The 25,250-nt window shown below is 32.3% G+C and overlaps 3 protein-coding genes across 4 annotated transcripts; all 3 read left to right on the top strand.

The window, feature by feature from the left end:
- On the top strand, positions 2,481–8,403 carry LOC109361012. 2 transcript variants are annotated; one of them, XR_002109248.1, is made up of 9 exons: positions 2,481–2,768; positions 3,329–3,635; positions 4,856–5,053; positions 5,375–5,647; positions 5,967–6,069; positions 6,246–6,364; positions 6,728–6,904; positions 7,274–8,155; positions 8,243–8,403. XR_002109248.1 is itself a non-coding variant. In XM_019606284.1 (8 exons), the coding sequence occupies exons 2-8, from the start codon at positions 3,342–3,344 to the stop codon at positions 8,081–8,083; spliced, it is 1,974 nt and encodes a 657-aa protein (XP_019461829.1). In that variant the 5' UTR covers positions 2,481–2,768; positions 3,329–3,341; the 3' UTR covers positions 8,084–8,403. The 2 variants fall into 2 exon arrangements, 1 of the variants encoding a protein (XP_019461829.1); XM_019606284.1 differs by having other exon boundaries at positions 7,274–8,403.
- Positions 13,871–14,656, top strand: LOC109359651. The gene is made up of 2 exons (XM_019604349.1): positions 13,871–14,058; positions 14,365–14,656. Exons 1-2 carry the CDS (start codon positions 13,871–13,873, stop codon positions 14,654–14,656), a joined length of 480 nt encoding a protein of 159 aa, XP_019459894.1.
- On the top strand, positions 18,873–20,359 carry LOC109359146. Its single transcript, XM_019603701.1, has 2 exons — positions 18,873–19,212; positions 19,680–20,359. The coding sequence occupies exon 2, from the start codon at positions 19,692–19,694 to the stop codon at positions 20,175–20,177; it is 486 nt and encodes a 161-aa protein (XP_019459246.1). The 5' UTR covers positions 18,873–19,212; positions 19,680–19,691; the 3' UTR covers positions 20,178–20,359.

Here is a 25,250-nt window from a genome sequence, read left to right as displayed (position 1 = left end):
ATGATACATTCTTTGCATATTGAATAAAAAAAATTGCAATGTCATAACATAATATTAAACTCATAGTTAAATATATCATTTTTTAATATCAACTTGGTCATTTTAAACTTCTTAAGCATGGTACTAAGGAACCTTTAGATTATTACTATTACTATTATATTTAAGTCCCTCTTACAACTACCACTACTTAATCGTGGTCTACTATTCTTTATTATTATTATTATTATTTATGTTTCTAAGCCATAAGGCCCACCCTAACTAACTATGAATATCTCCCACGCGCTGCATCATGTGTAAACTACATTTAGGGCAAACAAAATACTTCACAGATATATAATTAGAAAAGAAGAGAATCCCTAATTTGCTTCTTTTAGAGGAAGTTCACTTGTTTCATGTTCCTTTTCGTTTATTCAATATATGGTTTGTTACGAGAAGACAAAGCATAATCATGTGCTAAACTTTAGGTAAATGTCAAGGTAAGAATCACCACTACATTTTGTTTAATATATATGTTTCCTAAAGTTAAGAATCAACGTTAGATTTTGTTTAACATATGTTTTATCTTCGGTGATTCGATATTCTTTGAACAAGGAATTAGTTTATCTAATATTCTCGAATAGCCTGATAGTCACAACAATATTTCTTAATCTGATGAAAGTTGCATACAAATATATAAATGACAGAATTATGAATGTTTTGATTCTAAAGGAGGTGGGATTCACAATTTTGGCATAAAAATTATAACTTCCATTTAAAACTCCAATTCATTTTGGCAGAAAACAGGGTAGGTTTTTAACTTAATACAGGAACCGCACTTGTTGGAAGGAGACAACCATGAATCAAAAAATATTACTTCCTTATCCCAAAAATGTAAAGATATATCATTAATAGTACAAAAAAAGCGTACAACCTTAGAACTTGTTTTAAATTGCACTTTAAATCTGAAATTGTGATTACAATATTATAGTTTTAAGAATCTCATTACTTGGTGATAACAATTGTGTTAATATAAGCGGCATTTTTCTGAAATTAAAATATTAATTTCATGTGAACATTTTTTTATAACAACATACTTAGTATGAACAGTATCGTATGAGATAGCGCAGAATTAGGGAAGTGATTGGCGGAAAGTGGAAACACCGGCCTATAACTACAGCCACTAATGATGTTTTGCTAGGATTATAAGGTTTTCTTTACGTATGAAGGTATCACATTGTGTCTGGTGTTAAATACTGTACTACTGTGGAAACAAATATTGAAGTGAATGCGACCAAATCAACCACATGATGTGTGGTCCTTATTGCCGTTTTTTTCTTCTTCTTCTTTAGTGTCTGCCATTACGCTTGATCTTGAGGCCAAGGGCAAGATACAGAAATTCAAAACAAAATTGAATACTAATCTTAGCTCCACATGTCTGCTATTTTATATCCAAAAAGTTAATTAAGAAGTTAAGGCATGTTCGTAACTTTGTAGTTCACTAGAGAAAAAAGTTACAACTTATAGATTATTTAGCAAGATTCTCATGTTAACCATGAAATTCAAACACACAGTAAGATTCTCTTCGATTATATGCTAAGCAGGGTTATTAATACGGTATTAGTCATTAAAACAGTTCGGGTACTAATATAATGATATAACAGTTCAGCCGACTAATTAAATCGCATACAGGCGAAATTAGATATATATATATATTGTTAAAGCATAAGATCCATGGGGAAAATATAATAGAGAAAATGACACCAAAAATTTAATGTGGTTCGACCATTTATCTACGTCAACGACGGAAAAACAACAAAAATATTTCACGATGATAAAAAGAATTAAAAGTGTTTCACTTCACAAAACTAAGCTAAGTATTTAGTGTGTCTTATAATGACTTGGAACATTCTTAAAACAATATAACATGAAGATAGAATATACATTAAGCTAAGTATTTAGAACAAGGATCCTCTCCATTAATGGAGAGGCAAGTGATTGTTTTGCTCATATTTTTAATGGCAAAAAAGTAGTTTTATAATACACAAAAGGGTAAAATTGTTATTACATATTGCATGTTGTGTGTTAATGTGTGTCACTTGCCTCTCCATTAATGGAGAGGAGCCTTACTCAAGTATTTAGTGTGTCTTACAATGACTTGAAACACTCATATTTATAGCTAAAACTTTTAAAAATTATGTATTCACATTAATGTTGATATAACTAGAATCATGACTATCTCTTTAGTGATTTAAGAATTGAAAAAACCTTTTAGGAGAATTACTTTTGGACAATTTGTATCACATACAAATTAGCCAATGAAAATAGTATTGCTTCAGAGTATGAAAGTGCATACACCACCAAATTAAACTATAAAAAAATTTAAAAGTTGAAATTTGTAGTAGAATAATTTCATATATTAGAAGTAATCACATAAACATACCCCACTATATCCATACGGATTTTATTAAAATACAATGTCTCATTTCAGGTCCTTGTTCTTAGTCTTCATTTCTAGTGGTTTCGGTCACCTTATACAAACTCCATCTTTATCCGCCACGTGTAAACCATAAAAATGTTAAGAAACATTAAAAACATAACTTTTTTGTTATTGCTTCCTCCAGAAATTCAACCAAAACATTAATTCTTTCGAACAGAACAAACAAAGAAACAAACTAGGTCGAAGGAGTTAGATTATATGCTTCACGATTATAACCATATTCTGTAATACAATTCATAACCAACTGTTTATGATTCATCATTTCAATTCCCTCTAAAATCACGTTCTTAAGGTTTGTTCATTTCTCCTTCATATTTTATCGTCTTCTCAATTGGAATTTCAGGGTTTTTGGGTTTCGGTTTTTCTTCATGTTCTTCAGGTTTCTTTGATTTTTTCCTAATTATTTTGCTCAATTAATTGAATTAGACCTAATTATTTTGTTCAATTAATTTAATTAGACCTAATTATTTTGTTCAATTAATTTAACTGATCATTGGTTTTCAGTTTTTCCCAATTTGATTAGTCGAATTAATAGATGTTCAAAGTCGAGTTCCGTAGCTAGCTGAAATTGAAATTGTTCGAATGTAACCCATCCAATGGATTTCCCTTCTGAATAATCCTGAAAATCTAAAAAAGTTGACATCAATTTATATGTGGGTGATTTTTGCTCATCGTAATTTAAACTCTAGTTGTTGAAGAAAAAAACCCATTTTGATTTTTTGGGTTGGAATGGTTCACTCTGATAGAATGGAAAATGAAAATTTTGAAGTTGGCTTATATGGGAAATTGTATTACATTTTTTTTTGTTATGAACCATTTCTAATTTTTTTAAAAACGGGATTGTTATTATAGGGAGAGTAAAATCATGGCAACTGCAACCATGGCTACTGCAGCCGGTGCAGCTGCTCTTTTGTACTACACAATTAATAGGAAGCTGCAGTCTCGCACGATCGGTGATGATGAACATATCAGCGATGCGCCCACGAATGTGCCTTTAGGTATTGACCGTGTTTCTCATAGATTAATCCAAGCCCCTGCTACATGGTCGGAGACAATTTCAACATTGTCAGAGACTCTTAGGTTCACCTACTCAGAAACACTTGGGAAATGGCCCCTCGGAGATTTGGCATTTGGTATAAGCTTTCTTCTGAAGAGACAGGTAAATGATAAATGGGGACTTTGCTTTTTTGTTTGTGGTCCTGGTTATGTCTTTACTAAGTAGGATACAGAATTAGGAAAAAGTAGGTGCTTGTTTTTAAGGCAGAACCTTCATTGAATGATTGGAAGGCCAATTTAATGCTTGCCATCTCAATAAAAAATTTATGGTCTCTGAAGAAAATAATCCAATGTTTGGAGAACAGTATTATAACTTATATTATCTCTGAAGTTATCCTTACATATTATGAGCAACTTAATTTTTTTAATCATTGTCTTAACTCTCAACCTCACAGCAGTGGATTGAGTTTATAATTTGCAACTTAATAGCTTCTGCTGTTAAACATTATTATGCTCAAACTGTCATATTAGATTGTTTTTTGGATTTTATGATTTACATGATATACTTGCTGTTTCTAATTTCTAGGAGAGTAAGGTGACTAAGATAGCTTGGAGAATAGACTATTTTCTCCAAAATGAATCCTCTATTGAACTTGAACCATGAGATATTTCACATGGTCCATCCAACATTATATATTTCTTTTGATTTAAATTATATATTAATCGATTTTTAAAGATAGATCAATTTCATGACGTCCTTGGAAGACAAAATCTTTGTTTTTTAGCCTGAACTGTTGCATTTCATCTGCTACCTTTATGCATGTAGGTTGTGTTGGTTTAAATTTTAAGCATATAATCACATATCTGTCTTTTAAATACGTAAGTTTGGATGGCAGTGTTATGTTTGTTTTAGATTTTAACCCTCTAAAATCAGTAGAACCTGTCCAAAGTCATTTCTTGCAGTAATTTTACGTGAAGTAAGTTGGGACTCAGGATTAGCTTTTTAAGTGGAGATTTTTTTAAGATGGGACCTAGTAGTTTTCCAAAAAGGCCATACAAGCAGTTCCAATAAAAAGAATTCAAATGTAACAAGTTGGGACCTTGTGATTTTCTAAAAATACCCCTAAATCCTACTACAAATGTAATTATACAATATAATACCCAACAAATCAAAAATTCTAAAATCAATATCTTTCAGTGTAATCCAAATGAACCCCAAGTTACTAAACTATTGATATTCACAGAACATTAGCTTTGTATTTGACCTTCAAAATGGCTTTATATTTTATATTTTGACATGCTTCCCTTTTTGTTTTAGCTTTTTTTAGTGTAAGTTTAACATCAATATTTTAAATGTTAAAGTTTCTGGCATATGCTTTGCAGGGAAACTATCATGTTGACAGTGTCTTTGCTGGTAAGGACAGTTCACAACTGAAAGGATCTGACATTATTGCTGAACTGAAGTATCTCTTGAACTTGTTGACACTTTGCTGGCATTTTTCGAAGAAGCCCTTTCCATTATTTCTGGAAGAAACTGGCTACACTGAAGAAAATGTTCTCTTTCAAGAACCAAAAGCAGGAGTAAGTCTGTTGATAATAATTCAATATCGATACGGTACCCTTGTATTTTATGTACTTTTTCTTTTGAGGAAGGATGGAAAGCTGAAGTGGTGGATGATGTTGTCTTAGACAGAAGAAATTGGGATTGAAGGGTGGAAATTGACTCTATGAGGGGTTTTCCTTTACTTTTCTGAACCTTTTATTGTGGGAGGACAGGGGATCTAAGAGGTGCCCATGACTAAGATGAATAGATGAATAAATAATACTTGCTTCCATACCATTTGTTGTATTTCATTTGGTAGAAATAAAATGTGTAAACTTGTCTCTTCATTTTTCATTCAGATTTTGAAACCAGCTTTTACAATAATGGTTGATCACAACATGGGATGCTTTCTGTTATTGATTCGTGGTACACATAGCATCAAGGATACTTTAACAGCTGTCACCGGAACTGTGATACCTTTTCATCATAGTGTAGTTTATCAGGGGGGAGTTAGTGAGTTGGTTTTAGGTTATGCACATTGTGGAATGGTTGCAGCCGCTCGATGGATTGCAAAGCTTGCAACTCCTTGTCTCCTTGAAGCACTTCGCCACCACCCTGACTATGAGGTCAAGGTATTGATATTTCCTTTCATGATGTGCCCAGCTCTTCTGACTAAACAATCCTTTCAATACACACTTTCTGGTTAGACAATGATATATATTTTTCTTAAAAAAATAATGTTGTTAATCATATAAGAGAATTGGTGATTCTATTGTTTGACAACAGAAGTTGTTTTCTCAGTTCGTGAAATCATTCAGTTTTTAAATATGATGTGACTATTATTTTCTCTTTTCTGGCTTTTGTCAATCTATATTGAATCGTGAGCTTCAAATGTTTAGTATGGTGTCTCTCTGGTTTTTGTGGATTACTTTTTAAAGGTCTTTTACGTAGATTGTAGGGCATTCCTTGGGTGGAGGCACAGCAGCACTCCTGACGTATATATTACGAGAGCAAAAAGAATTGTCTATGACTACATGTGTTACATTTGCTCCAGGTTTGGTTTTTGATATAGTTGCAAAAGCTAATATTCTTGAAACTAATTTGAAATTTTCTATTGAAGTTTAAGTGATGCTTTAGTAGTATCCTGGGACACGTTGGGACTTTTATACACCGTGAATCTCTGTTCCTTAATTGGTGCAGCTTTATACTGACTTCCTGTTACTCATGTAGCTGCTTGTATGACATGGGAGTTGGCAGAGTCAGGCAATGGTTTTATTACTTCTGTTATAAATGGAGCTGATTTGGTGCCTACATTCTCAGCTGCTTCTATAGATGATTTGCGTTCTGAGGTAGTGATCCTTAAGTTTTAAAGAAACAATTATGCATCTTGTATAGGGAAATATTTTTGTAACCTTGATTTTTTGGTCGATACTTGATATTTGAGATCTGGTGATGCTGGTTCCTATCAACTTCCACCCACAATCTATGGGAAAGGCTTTTTATTAGGGTTAAGATTTTACAATTAACAAAACTTTGTACTAAAGGAAGTTGTAGAATATTTTAGGAAGCAGTCATAATGTTCTTGCTCACCAATGATGTCAGTCTTTAACATAAAGTCGTAGTGCACCTGACTTTATTAAATTTGTGGATCATATGTTTCATTTTAACTATTCTGCATCATGTGTTAAAGTTATTTTTTCTTCAATTTTCAGGTGACAGCATCAGCATGGATAAATGACTTGAGGAATCAAATTGAGCAAACAAGAATACTCAGTACTGTCTATCGTTCTGCTTCAGCATTGGGTTCTCGCCTCCCATCCATCGCCACAGCTAGAGCAAAAGTTGCTGGGGCTGGTGCAATTTTACAGCCAGTTTCTAATGGTACCCAGGTACTTTTCCCTCCTGTTATATAGATTTATTCCCTTGTGTACAAGTTATGTACAACAATTTTGTTTCAAAATCTGGACACATTAGACGATCCACTGTTGGAGCTCAAAAAAAGTGTGCTCTTTTTTGGTTGTCTTTCGTGTGCTGAGCAAAACATTTCTGAGTGTTCCAATCCATTAATCAATAGTTTAAATAATATTTGTTCACAAATATAACTTGAAGGGTTAAGTTTTATTCTTGTTAGTTCTTTGTTAAGGTTAGAGGTTGAGGTGTTAAATCTTGCTCTGCTTTAATGCAGTATGCTTCATATTTATTTGATAACTATCTTCAATTTGTTTCTAGTTCACGGTCTGCATTTTGAACAATTGTAGGTTGTGATGAAGAGGGCCAAGAGTATGGCCCAGGCAGCATGGGCACGTCCAAACCTTAACCTGTCCTCTTGGTCATGCATGGGACCCCGTCGCCGAGCTGTGGGTTCTCGTTCAAACACCAAAGGTGAAAATGGTTCCCCTAGATCTTCATCATCCTCTGTCAATGAAGAGAGTTCTGATCAACTTATTTGTTCTCCTAAGAAAGGAGTTAATGCAAAGAACATGAAACTTCCTGTATCTTCATCCGTGGAAGAGTGGTCTTCTGAAATTGAACGTGCCAACGAAAGGGCTTCAGACGCTGAGGGGAATGTTGTTGGTCACAATGACAGCGAGCACATGACGGACCATGACAGGTATGAGGATCAGATGAGTGAAGTGGAATTGTGGCAACGACTGGAGCACGAACTGTTTGACAGACCTGACGGCGAGGTTGAGGAGATAAGGGAAGAAGAAGAAGCAGCCATAGCAGAGGTAACTGATGGGCAAACCCAGAGCTCTGCGCCGGAAATGAAAGAAGTTCATAGATTTTTCCCTGCTGGAAAGATAATGCACATTGTTACATTCCACTCTGATGCTGATGAGCATGAGAATGATAGTAGTTCATCCTCAACAAGTTCGGACAGTAGCGAGCCAGATGAGACTAAGATTGGTATTTTCCTTACGCCGAGGTCTCTATACAGTAAAATTAGACTTTCACAGACCATGATCAGTGATCACTTCATGCCAGTTTACAGAAAGCAGATTGAAAGTCTAATTAAAGAACTGGAGGAAGAATCTGCTGAGGATCATAGAACACAAGTAATGTTATAGGCAAAATAATATTCAAAACTAGGTTTTTATGTTAGTACTATACTAGGGAGTTTTTTAGTCCCATTGACCTTGGAACCAAGTCCCATAGGAACAGCAGTTTTTGTGTTATGCTGCAGTGATGGTAATTCTGATGACCAAATGGAACCAACTAATCACTAGATGCTTTTGTCATTGATGTTGGAAGGGGAAAATATGTAAATGGTTGTAAATAATAATAATGATGGTAAATTGACTAGTAAAAGAAAAAGGTTAAACTTATTCATTGTAATCTGATGAAATGATTTTGAGTCAATATCTATATCAATTAAATGTTTGCTGTACTCCATGTTTCATTGCACCTAATTCTTTTAGAATTGCTTTAGTATTTATATTGAGTTTGGTGGGAAGGGTCCATATTTAGCAGGTATGCAGTAACTGACTCATTTAGATACAGGGTTAGTTACTTTTTATCCTATTATTGTATGACATTTTCTAATGAACATAATAGGTAGTATCTCGAATTTGTTATAAAAGTTAAATGAGAGAATCATATAACTATGATGCGATGTTTTTAGCATACTCAATAACTTCAATAATATAGTTAGATCGAGATGTACATTTCTATGACACTCAATGTTGAAAGATCGAAGAGATCATTAGGATAATGAGCTCACCTTTGAATGGTTGTTTAATCAACAAGGTAATGATGTATGCTATTCAACATACACGCCTTGCAATGTTTGATTAAGTGGACCTCATAAGATGAACACCATTTAATGTCAACCAGAATAAATCAATCATCACTACTTCATTATGGAAAAGTACTACTACTAAATTGTTATAATTGACAGGTACAGTGAAAAGTGAACATCACTTTATTTTGGGTGCCTTAAATTGATTTTATAAATAGAAAACAACTTATCAATTACTTGATGTGATTAAACAGAATCTATTACCACCCATGCAAAATATACAACCTTATATGAAACCTGCCCTTTATACTTATAATAACTTTAAAAATGTGTAATAAGTCAATTGAACCGATTAAACCACAAAGTGGTTATATTTTTAATTTGAGTAATATTCTACTCAATCACCATTTAATTATATGATGTAATCGCAAATTTAGTTGAATCTTAAACAACATGTTCGTTGCATTTAAATATGTGTTAATTATATAGGCAGATAAATAATAGTGGTCAAAAGCATAACCCATCATTGTTACCCACAATTTAGTTGAATCCTAGTTTTTTTGTCTATATGAGTGCGGGATATTAAGAGGAGAAAATTTAGATGCTGACTCAAAAGTGTTAAAGTGTACCAACGGGTGTTGGTTCAAGTGGTACATGCTTGATTCCCCTTAAGCAAGTATTGGGTTCGAGTCTTGTGGATGAGAAAAATGTCTGCTGGAAGAGTTAGCCCCACGTACCTGTGGATGTTCCCAGCTCGGACAGGATTGCCTCCGGTACGAGGATACCAGTGGAAATAAAAAAAAAGTGTGAAGGTGTTATAGTGCTCTTTTCCAATAAAAAGAAAATATGTATCACAATTTACTAATAATCCTAATGAAACATATAACAAGTATAGCAACTTTAACACATATCTTACTATCATTGAAAAACACAATAACAAAGGATTGTCTTTTTCGCCAAAGTAGAAGATTTCGTTGCCAATCCATCATCATTTACACATGTCAATACAAAAAGGCTAATCATATACATTCTAGAAAGTTTCTATATCTAATCAGAACCACTCACAAATTATTCAAACTTGTGTTCTTGTGCATTTTATCTCATCCCTTTTGAAAGAACTAGTGTTCTCCTTTCATCTTGTATCAATAGGCACTTAAGAACAGGAATACATCTTTTGTTCTAAGATATATATCACTTCATGTACATCTTGTTTTTTATTAAATAGAAAATGTAAAATTGATAAATATTTAATTTATGTTTTACTATTCTGACCAATAAAAAATAAATAATACATAGACTGGTACAAAACTTGGGCAAAAGCTATGGCTCGATCTGTAGCCTAGTCCATAACACCTTAAATAACGAGTTGACCTGCTCGATATGAATCTAGTCACATACACTCCTCTTCAAACTCTAACTTGAACTACACTTACCATCAATCTGAATTGAATCATGTATATCACCCATAACCTGGTTTAGAACATCATCTTATGTTAATTAAATGCTATAATATTATGTGGGTGAACTCATTTACCTATCAAAAAATAAAGTGAGTATGTAAGTGTGTCTATTCATCATTGATTAGTTAAAGTGAATTGAAGTCTCATCTGGATTTAGTTAATTAAAAGCAATTTAAATACATCTTTACTTGCTTACTTTACTAGCAAGCTAGTGAATGGTTTTTATTGTTGTTACTTCTAGCAACATTATCTAAATATATCGCTCCTTTATTAAAAGTATTACCCAAATTCTTCATTAGGGCACTAGAAAATACTAATAATACAACCATATATTATTCTTTCACACCCCAAATTGTGAGATAAAAAACAAAAACCAGAAACTCTAGTTCCTCCTTTTCTATTCATCTTTGGCTAAACGTTATTGAAGAGGAAAAGTCCTAAACAATAGAAGGGGAAAGTGTTAAAGCATAAAGAACTTCATCATGTCCTACAATAATCTTTTCATAAAGGATCGACCTGTTACTTTGTGGGCGCTAGAAAATGTTTGTTTTCTTCCTATCTTTACCCTTTTCGATCTACCACTTTTATAAAAGCTTAATAATAATATTTTTAACAAAAATTCTTTACTATATCAATTACAAGTTCTACCTCTAGAATATCCTCATCTTTGTAGGGGAAGAAATATGCTATCCCAAAAGTGTGATCCCTATTTACACAATTTTGTTCCTTCCTTAATTAGCTTGCTGTTTTCTTTTTTACTTCCTTATTCTATAAAAAAGATTATATTCATGATGTATTTTAATATTATAAAATGATTTTGTTATTAATTAATTAATTAATTGAGCTTTAACCTTTGTATACAATCTTGACATGTCTTCTTGATAAATGAGTAATAATAATAACAATAATAAACAATAAATAAATAAGAATACTATTCATAATTGAAGAGAAACAAAAGGAAACCATAATTGACATCTGAAGCATACCCCATAATGGTGAAAGTATAAAATAATTTATAATCATTTGGTTTAATCTCTTTCACTTCCATGCGATCAATCAATAATTTAAAGCTTACACGTGATAAGGGTGGTATCATAAGGCATGATGATATGCAATTAAATTAATTATCTTTAATCAATTATATCAACCACTACAAACTACATTTCATGTCGTTACCATCTACATAATATGTTGGAAAACCACAAGCCAATTTGTTTTAGTTGACCGAAATCAAACGTGTACATATATAGTGGGAAAAAAATCTTTTTTGATTTCAGAATAATTAGTTTTCAAATGTTTGACGCATTAATCTTCCTATATATTGTAGTTACCTCTTATGCTACTCAAATGAAATGATCATCTTCCAACTAATAGAAACATACCCAATTACTATTTTCTGATGAAAACAGTAATTATGCTCTTTACAATGATTTATATGCACCTATTTTATCTTGTGTATTCCACATGATGCAATATTCTATTGCTATAGTGCTGCTATTATGTAAACCCACAATTACTACATGTAATAAGGTACCACTATACCATTTCATAAGTAAAATTCATTTTCTGTTAAATGAAAAGTGAAAAATATTATTACATGTGTGCATGCATATCTACTTGTGTTGAAAGGTTAATCAAATAGTTAGGAAGTTAGGTTGGTAATTAAAAGTTTCTATTATTGTTATGTGATTGATGTTAGTTAGCCAAATATGGAAACTTGTATAAATGGGATTGTATGGTGATTAAGAAAAGGCAATAAAAATATCATATTTTCTCCAATTCTTACGCAACAACTTCTTCTATGTTTTCTCTCCTATTCTTCACACTCATTCATTGTTTTCGTCACTATTTTGCTCTAACATCTGGTATCAAGAGCAACAAAGAAAGATCCAACGAATTCCGCTGCAATCGTGGCTCAAATAATCGACAATTATGCAACGAATCTGCCCATATTATATTGCAAGAATTGGACAAGGTGGAACATCCAGATGAAAGTCATCTTTGGCTATCAAGATGTAGTTGATATTGTTGAGGAAGGGCTACGAATCTTGGAAGAAAATGCCACTGAAGCACAAAGGAATGCTCACAAACAGAATAAGAAAAGAGATTGTAAGGCAATTTGTCTTCTTCACCAAGCTATGGACAATGCTCACTTTGAGAAGATTGTAGGATCTGCAAATGCAAAGGAAGCTTGGGATGTGTTGGAAAAACACTATACTAGTGCTGGACAATTAAAGAAAATTCGTTTGCAAACAATGAGGAGGCAATATGAGCTTATGCAAATGGAAGAAAGTGAAAGAATGGTTGATTTCTTCACAAAAATCATAACTCACACAAATGCAATGAAGTCTTGTGGTGAAAAGATGGAGGATGTTGCAATTGTTGAGAAGATTTTGAGGACAATAACTCCCAAATTCGACCATGTAGTGATAGCTATTGAAGAATCAGGCAGAGTTGAGAAGATGAAAATTGAAGAACTTCAAGGATCCCTTGAAGCTCATGAATAGAGGATAAATGAGAGAATGGTTGTTAGGCCTTCACACCAGGCTCTTCAAAGACAAACAGGAGCAAGAAAAGGAAACTTCTATGTGAAGAACTTTAACAAGAATCAAGGGAAATGGTCAGATTCGAAAAGAGACTCAATAAGATTGGCTGATGAGCAAGAATAGTCAAATAGAAGGAGTAACAATAAACAATCAAAAGGTTGGAAAAGAAGAATTGACAAAAAGAAGGTCAGATTGTTCAATTATTACAAACTTGGTCACTTTTCCTCTGAGTGTTAAGCACCAAACAAAAACAAGTATCAAGGAAAACAAGATTCTGAGGCAAATCTTGTTAAAGAGGAGAATGAAATGTCTAATGATGAAGCAGTGCAACTGATGATGACAACCAGTAGCATGAAGAATGAAACTAATACTTGGTATCTTGATTTAGGATGTTCTAACCATATAACTGGACAAAAGGAGTGGTTGATAAACTTTGATTTAACCAGAAGAAGCAAGGTGAAATTCACAGACAATAGGGTGATGATAGTAGAAGGTACAAGAGACATCCCTTTGACAATGCAAGATGGCAAGAAAGCCTTAATTAGAGATGTGTTGTTTGTACCTAATCTGAAAACAAACCTCATCAGCATAGGCCAACTACATGAAAAAGGACAGAGTATGGAGTTGCGCAATGGATGGATGGTGATATATGACAACTTGAAAAGAAGAGTCATCAGTGCATCCTTGTCAAACAACAGAACATTTCAGGTAAAACTAGGAGCAGTGAATTCTGAATGCCTGAAAGCAGAGGTCAATGAAGATGAGCCATGGTTGTGACACTTGAGGTATGGACATCTTAATTTCAGAGACCTTAAATTGTTAAACAAACGAAATTTGGTCACTGGATTACCTGAAATTAAGACTCAATTGCCAACATATGATAGTTGTATACCTGGTAAACAAACCAGAACCTCTTTCAGCAACCATACTCAAGGAAGGGCAAATGACCTGTTGCATATAGTCTACTCAGATGTGTGTGGCCCCAAAGTTCCATCACTAGGATAGAACAAATACTTTGTCAACTTCATTGATGACTTTAGTAGGAAAATAAGGATATAACTCATTAAAGCCAAAAGTGAAATGTTTGAGAGTCTGAGGAGGTTTAAGACAATGACTGAAAAACAATCAGGAAAGAACTTGAAGATTATCAGAACTGATGGAGGAGATGAATTCACATCAAGAGAATTTGAGAATTTCTACTTAGACCAAGGCATTGTTCATGAGATAATAGCTCCATACACACCTCAACACAATGGAGTTGTTGAAAGAAGGAACATGATTGTGATGAATATGGTAAGGTGTATGCTCAAGTGCAAGGGTCTACCTCATTACCTATGAGGTGAAGTAGTTTCTATAGCTACCTATGTACTAAACATATGTCCAACTCAGAGCCTGAATGATCAAGTTCCTGAAGAAGTTTGGACAGGGTGAAGACCATCAGTGAAGCATCTGAAGGTGTTTGGGTCAATGTGCTACAAGCACATACTGGATTAGATAAGGAAGAAATTGGATGATAAAAGTGAATTGATGATCTTTGTTGGATATCATCCAACATGATCATACAAGTTTTTGAATCCAACTACAAATCAAGTTGTGTTCAACAGAGATGTTCACTTTGAGGAAATAAGTTCCTGGACAGACCTTCTCAGAATAATTGAACAAAAGAAGACAATCCATCTGATCCCAACACCAGATGAACATGATGTACCAGATGAAGTTGAGTCTGCTCCAAGACAAACTGTTACTAATGCTACTACAACTAGACCTACAAGGATAAGACAACCACCAAAGAGACTCAATGAGTATGAATTGTTCCCTGATGATGCAATCACTGAAGAAGGAGATCTAATCCATTTGTCACTAATGGGAGAAACTAAACCAATCACTTTCCAATAAGCCATGGAGGAAGATGTTTGGTTCAGCGCAATGCAGGAAGAGCTTTTGGCTATTGAAAGGAATGATACTTGGGAAGTAGCCAACCTGCTAGAAGGAAAGCTACCTATACCAGTAAAATGTGTATATAAGGTTAAGCTAAGACCATATGGAAGCATCTCAAAGAATAAGGCAAGATTAATTGCTAAGGGTTTTATGCAAAATGAGGGATTTGACTACACATATGTCTTTGCACCTGTAGCAAGATTTGAAATAGTGAGGTTAATTGTGGCCCTAGCAAACTGGTTTAGATGGAAATTATGGCAACTTGATGTCAAGAGTGCCTTCCTTAATGGAACTCTTGAAGAAGAAGTCTACATTACCCAACCTCCTGGTTTTGATGTAATTGAAGATAGAACCAAGGTATTGAGATTGAATAAGGCTCTCTACGATTTGAAACAAGCACCAAGAGCTTGGAACAAAAGGATTGACTCCTTTATGAAATCCATTGGCTTCACCAAATGCAAAGTTGAGCATGGTGTTTATGTGAACCTAACAACTTCAGGAGAAACAGTCTTGCTATGCTTACATGTGGATGACTTGGTTATCACAGAGAATAGTGAAGTTGAGATCTTGAAGGTGAAAGAAGAACTCAAGTTTGAGTTTGAAATGATAGACTTAGGTGAAGTGGCTTATTTTTTAGGATTAGAATTTCTGAAAACTAAGGCAGGAATTATAATGCATCAAGCAATGATATAAAAACTGTATCGTATCGGTCGGTTCGACTGGAAAACCGGTGAATCGGACCCCTAACTGGTACAATACATATATTGAACTGATCAAGTATCAAAACCGGTCAAAATCGATGAACCAGTCAGTATTTGACTAAACCGGCCGATTTATACATATTTTTTTTTAAATTTAAAAACTTAAAAACCCATTACAATGTGACCCATGTTTCCAACATTTCTTCAACACTTCAAGGCACATGCTTCCAAGGTATACTTAGATTACACCTTTTGGTTCCTAACATTTGTGTGTATCTCAGTGACATTTGTGTAATCTTGGAGTACTGTCTGAAGATAGGATTTGGTACAAAAATATAATCTCGATATGAGACAACTTTGACTCCTTGGTGTTAAATGTTAAAACTCCAAATTTATTTGTTTTGTAGAGTGCGTTGTGAACTTGTGTCATTTATTTATATTTTGTCGTTGTTAAGTGACACTTTTGGATTGATATATGTTTTGTAATTTAGACTTTGAATTTGTTAAAAACTTAAAGTTGTTTGTTTATGTGAATTTTGAGTAGATTATGAATATGAATTATAAATTTGAGTATCTACCTATTTGGAAAAAAATATTGTTATAGGTTTATATATATATATAAATATAAGAAGGTATGTCCGGTTTAACCGGCATACAGTTTAATTACTGAACCACCGGTTGAACCACTATATCACTATACCAGCACCCTGACCAGTTTGATAACCGGTACGGTTTTAACAACATTGGCATAAAATAAAATACATTGCAAATGTATTGAAGAGATTTCACATGAATGATTGCAAACTAGTAGCAGTACCAGTTGAAGGAAAGTTGAGTACAAATGATGCAGAAATAGAAAACTCAACTGATCCAATTCTATACAGGCAGATTGTAGGTTGTCTCAGGTTTATATGCCATAATAGACCTAAGATAAGCTATGGTGTAGGAGTGATTAGCAGACAGATGGCCAATCCAAAGCAATCACATATGATAGCAGCTAAGAGAATATTGAGATACTTAAAAGGAACTCTGCACCTTAGCATCCTTTTCCCGAATCAGAAAGCAAAAATTGAATCATGTTTCATTGGCTATTCAGACTCAGATTGGTGTGGAGATAAAGAGGATAGAAAGAGCACCTCTGGGTATGTGTTCTCCATCTTTGGTGCCCCTATATCTTGGAGTTATAAGAAACAGGATGTAGTGGCTCTTTCCACTTGTGAAGCAGAGTACATTGTAGTCTGCAATGCTGCATGTCAAGGCTTGTGGCTAACATCTCTGATATCAGAATTGAAGTATGGTGAAATTGGTAAGTTTGAGCTAAGAGTGAATAACAAATCAACTATAAATCTAGCCAAGAATCCGGTTAGTCATGGAAGGTGCAAACATATTGAGACAAGATTTCACTTTCTAAGAGATAAGGTTGAAAAAGAGAAGGTGAAGTTGATTCATTGTGCCACAGAAAACCAGATTGTTAATGTGTTGACAAAAGGCTTGAAGCATGAAAGGCTTAAGAAGTTAAGGAATATGTTGAATGTATGTAGTATCAAACAGAATTGAGAACTCTTAGTTTTGTAAGTGTATTTGCTGAATTGTAACTCTTTGATTAAGGAAGGGTGTTGAAAGGCTAATCAAATAGTTAGGAAGTTAAGTTGGTAGTTAAAAGTTTCTATTATTGTTAGGTAGTTAATGTTAGTTAGCCAAATATGAAAACTTGTATAAATGGGATTGTATGGTGATTAAGAAAAGGCAATAAAAGTATCATACTTTCTCCAATTCTTATGCAAAAACTTCTTCTCTGTTTTCTCTCCTATTCTTCACTCTCATTCATTGCTTTCTTCACTATTTTGCTCTCTAACAACTTGAACTTTAGCTTTATCACACTTAATTTAGATTAAGAACAACTCCCTAGATACTTTATACATGGAAGGAGAATATTGAGAATATTTGCGACAGTATATAAGAATAATTCTGTGTCATCTCCCCCTATTTTAGTTTAGAGTAAGTTACACTGACATCTTCTGAGTTTTAGCGAAATTACATAAAACATCCTTCATTTATTTACACCTACACAAACCCCTTATTTTTTATACTTTCATTATATTGATCACCCCTGTATGAGAAATAAGTATAATCTTTTAAACCAAAAAATGTGATAAATGCAATTAAGTTAAATAAAACATGATATATTATGGAAACAAGTCCAAATAATATACAAATCAATGTATCTTTATTATTTTTGGTTCGTTATGATATATTACAAGAGCGGTTTAAACAATATCTCTTTATAATTTTTGATGCATTCTGTAACCAAAAATAATAAAGATACATTGATTTGTGTATTATTTAGACTTGTCTCTATAATATATTATGTTTTGTTTAACTTAATTGCATTTATCACATTTTTTGTTTAAGATATTACACTTATTTTTCATGTAGGAGTAGTCAATGTAATGAAAGTATAAAAAATATGGGGGTTTGTGTACGTGTAAAAAAATGAGGAGTGATTTATATAATTTCGCTAAAACTCAGGGTAATATATCTAGAAGGATATCAGTGTAATTTACTCTTTAGTTTATGTATGATTCCTTTTTATTAAATCACCTAAAAACCACATATAAATATGAATAAAAGTTGATAAGAATTATTTTTTAAAATGGAAATAACTACCATCATACCATATATCTAGAAGAAAAAATCTCTTCCCTGGAGAAGTATACAATTCAACATCAATTAATTTAAAAGTGTGGCATCATTTATTAAATCATGATTATCTAGTAAAAAGTTCATAAGCAACAAAAAAATGTCATGATGATATTGATCTAATGGCCACTTGTTTTGGTAATCTCTCCTCTACCTAACATTACAACATGCCTAGTTTCACAAAATGTGAACACTATGTTACCACCACTCTATCTATTTATTCAACCAAATCTGGTAGCTATACCTACTAACTAGCTAATTATGAGACTTATAATAAAACTATAAATTCAAATCAGCAGGAGGCTAATTTATATGAATAATAAATCGTGCAAGTTGTACCTTCCTCACACATGTCACCAAGGTATTGCTTTGCTTCATAAATAAGAAAAAATATTATTGGTGCTCAAAGTCCAAACAACACACATTGGCTAAGATAATCCAGCAGAAGAACAAACTTTAAATATGTACGTAGAGACAATTAATAAAATTTTAATAATAGATAAATTTAAAATATCTTGGATATCAAAACATATTTATTTCATAGATAATTATTTTGGATATCAACAAAAAAACCAAAACATATTTATTTCAAAATATCATTGGATATGTTTTCTTACAAGTTTTTCCTAAAATATAATGCTTAGCTGGCAATCCAATCATCAATGGCCAAACATTAACACATTGAAGCAAAAACTTGGCTGATGTGGATTATGACATTGTCCACCTCCTTAAAGTATCAATCATTGGAGTTCTGTATCTAACTACAACTCTCTCTCACTATTCATTCATATATAGTTGAGTACAGGCAGGATCCATTGAGAAATAAAACCAATGTCTCTCTTTTTGTTTTCTTCAAAGTTATCTACTTTCAGAAACAAAAAACAAAAACACTTTGTTTAATTCTTGAAAGGAGATTGAGGAAAGGAAAAGGAGAAGTTTTTTTTAGGACTAAGGTTCCTCTGAAATGGTTTTCATGTATGAGATTTTGTTAACCGAGGAAGAAAAATTTGAGGAAGGAGAGTGGGAGAAAGAGAGATAAGAAGAGAAGAAAACCCATCAAGCAGAAATAAAAACCAATCTCTTATTTTGGTTCATTTTTATCTGCTTCTGCTGGTAATTCTCTAATCAAATTTCATGTTGAATTTGTTTGTTCATACTAGACTTAAGATTTATGGTGCACTTTTTTGTATTATTCATATAAAGTTCCATGCTTTTTTGTGCTCAGCAACAATCTCTAGTATAAATTCCAAATGGGAGGAGTGTTTTTCTTAAAATAGTTTTTCCTTAATTGATATACTGAAACAGTTTGTTTCAAAGGGTTGTCTATAATATGATTTACTAAATAACATATTGTATTTGATTTGTGTAGTCAATTATAGTGAGAAAAATGCTTAATTGTTGATGTTACTATGATTTGTTCATGTGATAAGCAATTACTATTGATCATGTGAAAACCATTAGTCTTTTGAGGCATATCCTTGAATGTTTTTTTTGTGATTTTTTTCTTTGCATCCAAACAGAAACTAGTATAAAGTGATATTAACTTGTTTGGTATTGATTGTTTATCTCTTTGTTCACAGGGTGCATTGGAAATGTCTGCAACAATGATCAGTGATCAGATGGCGATTTCGGCACCAGAAACTCAATCATCAGCAACTAGCAGCATACTAGTTGCACAGAATGAAGTTGAATTTGCAATCTGTGACTGCTGTGGCCTAACAGAAGAGTGCACACCAGCCTACATAGAAAGAATCAGAGAAAGATACCATGGAAAATGGGTTTGTGGCTTATGTGCTGAAGCTGTTGAGGATGAGATTGTAAGGTCTGAAAGGTTTATTGGCACAGAAGAAGCATTGAATAGGCACATGAACTTTTTCCAAAAGTTCAAAACTTCAGGACCTCCTACAAACCCAACAATGCATTTGATATCAGCTATGAGGCAAATTCTTAGGAGGAGTTTGGATAATTCACCTAGAGTAAGGTCCACACCAGCTACACCAACTAAGATTCATATAGAAATTGGTGGTTCTGGCCTTAACAGATCAGAAAGTTGTTTCTCTACTCTGTCTAGTTCATGAAGATATGGAATGTGATTTGAAACAAGAAACAACATGATGAGAATATTGTATTTGATTGGACAGAAATAGAGAAAAGGTTAAGTTTGAATTACATGTTCAAATGATGTAATATAGAACTTTCAATCTATTGTTAGAAAATTGAAAATTTTCTCAAAGGTTTTGTTAGTAATGTTTGTATTCAATTTATTTCTTAGAATCCTATGTTCATTATTGAAGACAAGCATTTCAGAGTTGGTGCAGCTGAAGATAAGATTCGATAATGCTGCAGCAATTATGGAATTGTGCAAAATCTGAGAATTTGATCATGGAATTCAATTAATCATGCCTCTACTCAAATTGATCAAACTGAGTTGAAATCAGTTATTCTTAAAGGAATTAAAAGTATAGAAAGTTTATATTACAAATATAACTTCAATTTTTAATGCATGAAATACACAAATCAACAAGTCAATAATTGACTTCTCCAAGCTGGCTAATCATTGGTGAAATATAAATTTGACTGTTCTACTTATGTATACAAAGATCTTTTAGCCTAAATCATGTCTTAAATTTTATATGAACCAATACAAACATGTTATATCAATTAAAAAAATTAAATATTAATTATTTTTTATATTGTTTTATTATTATTAGTATGTGACATGATTTGAAATAATATTTGTTGCTACAATGCTATTGTGTCCAATGTACAGTGCACCTTCTTGGATGTCTCTACTGTGTCAGAAACATGAGATTGTGATTATGTATACAAAGTTTTTTCCATAAAATAGCCACTCTTGTAATGATTTCATTCTTAAAATATAGGAGGAGGATATGACTGGTGCAAATAATTAATTTATTTCTTGGACTATATCTAATGTCCTAACCCCTTTCCACGTATGACAAATAATGAAGCTTGCAAGCTGTCCACAATAATCTGGTCAATCATGTATTTTAGTGATTTTTTAATGAGAATACATATTTTTCTATAAAATTAAACTAGGATTTATTTTTAAAATATTACAAGAAAGTGGTGTGTATTATGTCACGTCAGTTACAAAAATTAAATATTGATAACTTTATCAATTTTATTTCATTATGATTGGTTAGGAACATTGTTAGAGACAAAGTTGGAGACAACAGATACTCATCCATAACCCATCATTAGCAAGCAAAAGTACTTGTTTTGAAGACATGTCATTGTAAATATAGGAAAATTTGTCTTAGAGACTCTCATACATAATAATGAATAAAATGTTAAAGAAATTCTCAAAGTCCCCTCTAGAACAAAAAAAATTTCTCCAACTTTTGATCATCTTATGACACGTGAAACGAGATAAGTTATTAAATGTTTTTAAAATTTATTTTAATAAAATATTACTTTTTCATTAGACCGGGTAGAAAAATAAGACAAAAATAAGGACATTTGATCTCTTTCTCCATTTAGGGGCATAAAGAGTGATTATTCATCATTTTGTGATATGCATGATTATTCTTGAGATCTTTGAGCTGGCACAGCACACGAGTGTAATGACAACAAAGTTTTTTGCCTTGTTCCAAAACCAAAGGCAGAGAAGATAATGAAACTGCTGTATGACCCTTTAAAGACAGAACTTTGTGGAGTGCAATGACAAATAATGTGTCAGGTGGAATTTGGCATTTTCTTAAGATCATCTGCAATAATTCCAAAAGGACTCATGTTTCTTGCATTTCAAAGAACATATATGATCACGTAAAGAACGTTATTCCTTGTGTGTACTTATAAACTTGATCACGTAAATAACACTATATCTCTCCTTGTGTGTATCTCTATCTTCTTGGAAGGTTCCTAAGAATAATCTAAGCACGTTTAGTACCCTGTCTTCCAAGTCATCTTTTGGTTGAAACATTCATTGGTCCTTGCAAGTTGCAACCTAGCCATGCTGCATGAGGTAATCTCATGCATAAGCTTCAACAGTAGGGTGATTTTATTTGTATTTTTTATTTTCTCAAACCCTTCTTCCATCCAATAGATAAGTCAAATAGGAAACCCCTCTCAACATTACTTTTGTTATTAGCTTTTCTTATATTCCTCCAATCTTCTCGATCTTCGTTACTCTAGTTTTAATTTCTTTTCTATAGAGTGGACGTTGAACTATTTAATTATATCTTTAACTTTAATGTTTAAATAATTTGTTAATAGAAGTACTACTTGTTTTCATGATATTTGAATTTTCTTTTTAAAGAATTTGTTAAACAAAAACACACACATAAATCCAAGATTGATCCAGGACCTCATACTTAATAATTAATGATTTAGGAAACATCATGTGTTTTTCCTTATATAGTGTTTCAATTTCTTATAAATCTTCAGGTCAATTTTTAAAAGTTTGCCTTAAAACATTTCATTTATAAATTAAAAACTGTTAACTTATTAAAATTACACTTATTTATGGAAATTACCATAAAACAAAATTTCCTTAAACCCTAAAAGCAAAATTTATCGGTTGGCCATGGAAAAAATCATATTTGATAAATATAAAAGGCGAAAGAGAAAAGTTGTAAATAATTTTCCCCACTACCTTCAGATAAAGAAACCCTATTTAACTTACTAAACTACCTATAAAAACAAATGGAATTAGCTTCTCCACTTTAACTTGCAAATTGCCTGTCTTATACGTTGGAGTTAGAAATGACGAGATGATAGACAAAAGTAGGTGTATTACTATATTATCTAACTATCTTGACGTAGTTAAAAAGAAATTTTTTTAGGTACCATCAATATTATTATCTTTTCTTAATTGGCGTCGCTCATAAGAATCGAATTTTTGACTTTTTAATTATCACGATAATCTTACAGGACCTTATGTAACTTGACCAAAACCCTTTATTAGTAGTTGAGCAACGTATGAGTAGATGTATAGTTCTTGCCACCTAGGATGATAGGGAATATAATATCATCCTTTTTCTTTGAAAATAGTGGGTGATTTCCTCAAAAACTTAACGCTTAAACCGCCCCAACAAGCCTCCAAACTCTACCATCAATTTATATAGTTTGATTTTTCCTTCCACTCTGGATGTTGATTATTTAATTCTCGAATAAGATAATTCTGGATCCTTCACATTGCTCTATGCCAACTAATTCATGATGCTTAGCTCAGAATTAATTTAATAAGCGGATTATAAAATAGCTTATGAACCTTTTAATTCTTTTTTCATATATGAATACTTTTGTTTATAAAACCAAGTGCTGGCCAATTATTAAAGGAAAAGTTAGGTCATCATAATATATAAATAGTGCATGTTTTCCGTGATTGAAGGTTGCATTGTGAACGAGTATATTCTTAAATCTTACTAGACTTTGGTCTGCGGTTTTGTAATAGAATATACATGGAATAAAACCTATGTGTAGAAAAGCTATTTGACGCTACAATTCAATTCTCCATTTGATTATAGAGATATATAAACCATGTTCTTCACCTCAATTGAAGGATTTTATGGGTTTAGAAACCAAATCTGTTGGGTGATCTATTGTTTTTTCAACTAAAATTTCAGACTATTCCCTTGAAGAAGAAAATGTTACTCATTATATCAGAAATCACACTCAACAACGTCTGTTTATAGAACATTGTTAAATTATAATGGAAAGAAATCAATAGTGCTCGATAAAACAAACATTACATTTTCTTACACCTTTAACGAAGCTCGCTTCAACCAATAACATCTCCCATTCAATGTATAACTATCCCATGAGAATCTTATTGTGGGATGCCAATGTCTTGATTATCCCATGAGGATATTCCTACTGTTATGGTCATCTAAATTTGTGAATGTAGGGTTTGGACTAATTTAATAATTAAATAATAATGTGCATGAGATAAGCAATAGACTAATATTATTTTCACAATCAAAATGAAAATTTATGTTGTCATTTAGATATTTTTTAAATGTATATAGGTATAGAAATGAAATATAAGATATAAAAATATTTTAATTTATTGTGAGTGAATTTGTTATAATATTCATGTATTGTCAGTATAAAAATTTATAAAGAATCAATTCATCATTTATTTGTATTATTTTTTCTTGAACAATCAATAATTGCATTTTTTTCCTCTTTGTTAAATTTGAACTAAATTAACTTATCTCCTTTATTCATATTTATATATAGTTTAGAATATTGCGTTTTACTTTTATGGAGATCTCTATTTACACCTGGTGCATGATGCACGCACCTATTACTATATTAGGTTTGCCTTCCAAGAATATTCTTTTGTTACCATGAATCCTGCGTTCTATTTTAAATCACGTGTGACGTAGAAGATAAGTGAATGAAGCCTTGATTTACGTAGTCTCTTCAATGATCATCTTTTAATTGGTCCTTATATGAAAATGATCTTCCAATTTAATTTCTACAATTAAAAATAGCTACCGATAGAATAAACTAAACATAGCTACATGTCTTAATAATACAATTAAAAATCACCCCCTGCTGCTACTGATAGAATATACCCTCCACCAAATTGTTGCACTTCCCATTAATCCAAAACAAGATTCTGTCTTGATCTTATATAAAAAAAATTCTATACCAATATTGCTTTAATTGAAAACTACATTGTTTAATGGAGAACAAAGTCACCATGAAAACAAGACAGCAGCAATAACAGTTAATCGATTAATTGAGTAAGTGTTAATCGATTAACTGAGTAAGTGTTAATCGATTAACTCAACTGTTACTCGATTAATTGGTTAGAAAATCAAGTGAAGAATTGGTTGAATGATTTTGTATACTATTATTTATCATTTATAATTCATATTTAATTATTATCTTAGTATAAATAAAATAAACCTAGAAGTGATGATAATTTCATGAAAACCGTGGACTGTCTTAATTAGGGAAACAGATGTGGAGCGGGTGATGTTGGGCTTTGGCCTAATTTTAATTCTTTTGGACATAGGTTCGAGGGCTTAGCCTTTAGAATTCAGATACTTGTGCTTATATTTTAGTAGTATTTGTTATTCACTCACAGCTAGATTCCAATGTAAATAAACTTGAATTTATTTGTGACAGTTTAAAATATAAATTTTGAACTTATTTTATCATATTAAATATTG

This window comes from Lupinus angustifolius, chromosome LG11, assembly GCF_001865875.1.
Source record: "Lupinus angustifolius cultivar Tanjil chromosome LG11, LupAngTanjil_v1.0, whole genome shotgun sequence".
NCBI classification, from domain to species: Eukaryota; Viridiplantae; Streptophyta; class Magnoliopsida; order Fabales; family Fabaceae; genus Lupinus; species Lupinus angustifolius.
The sequence above is the reverse complement of the archived record's forward strand: the minus strand, read 5'-3'. Positions and strand labels throughout refer to the sequence as shown.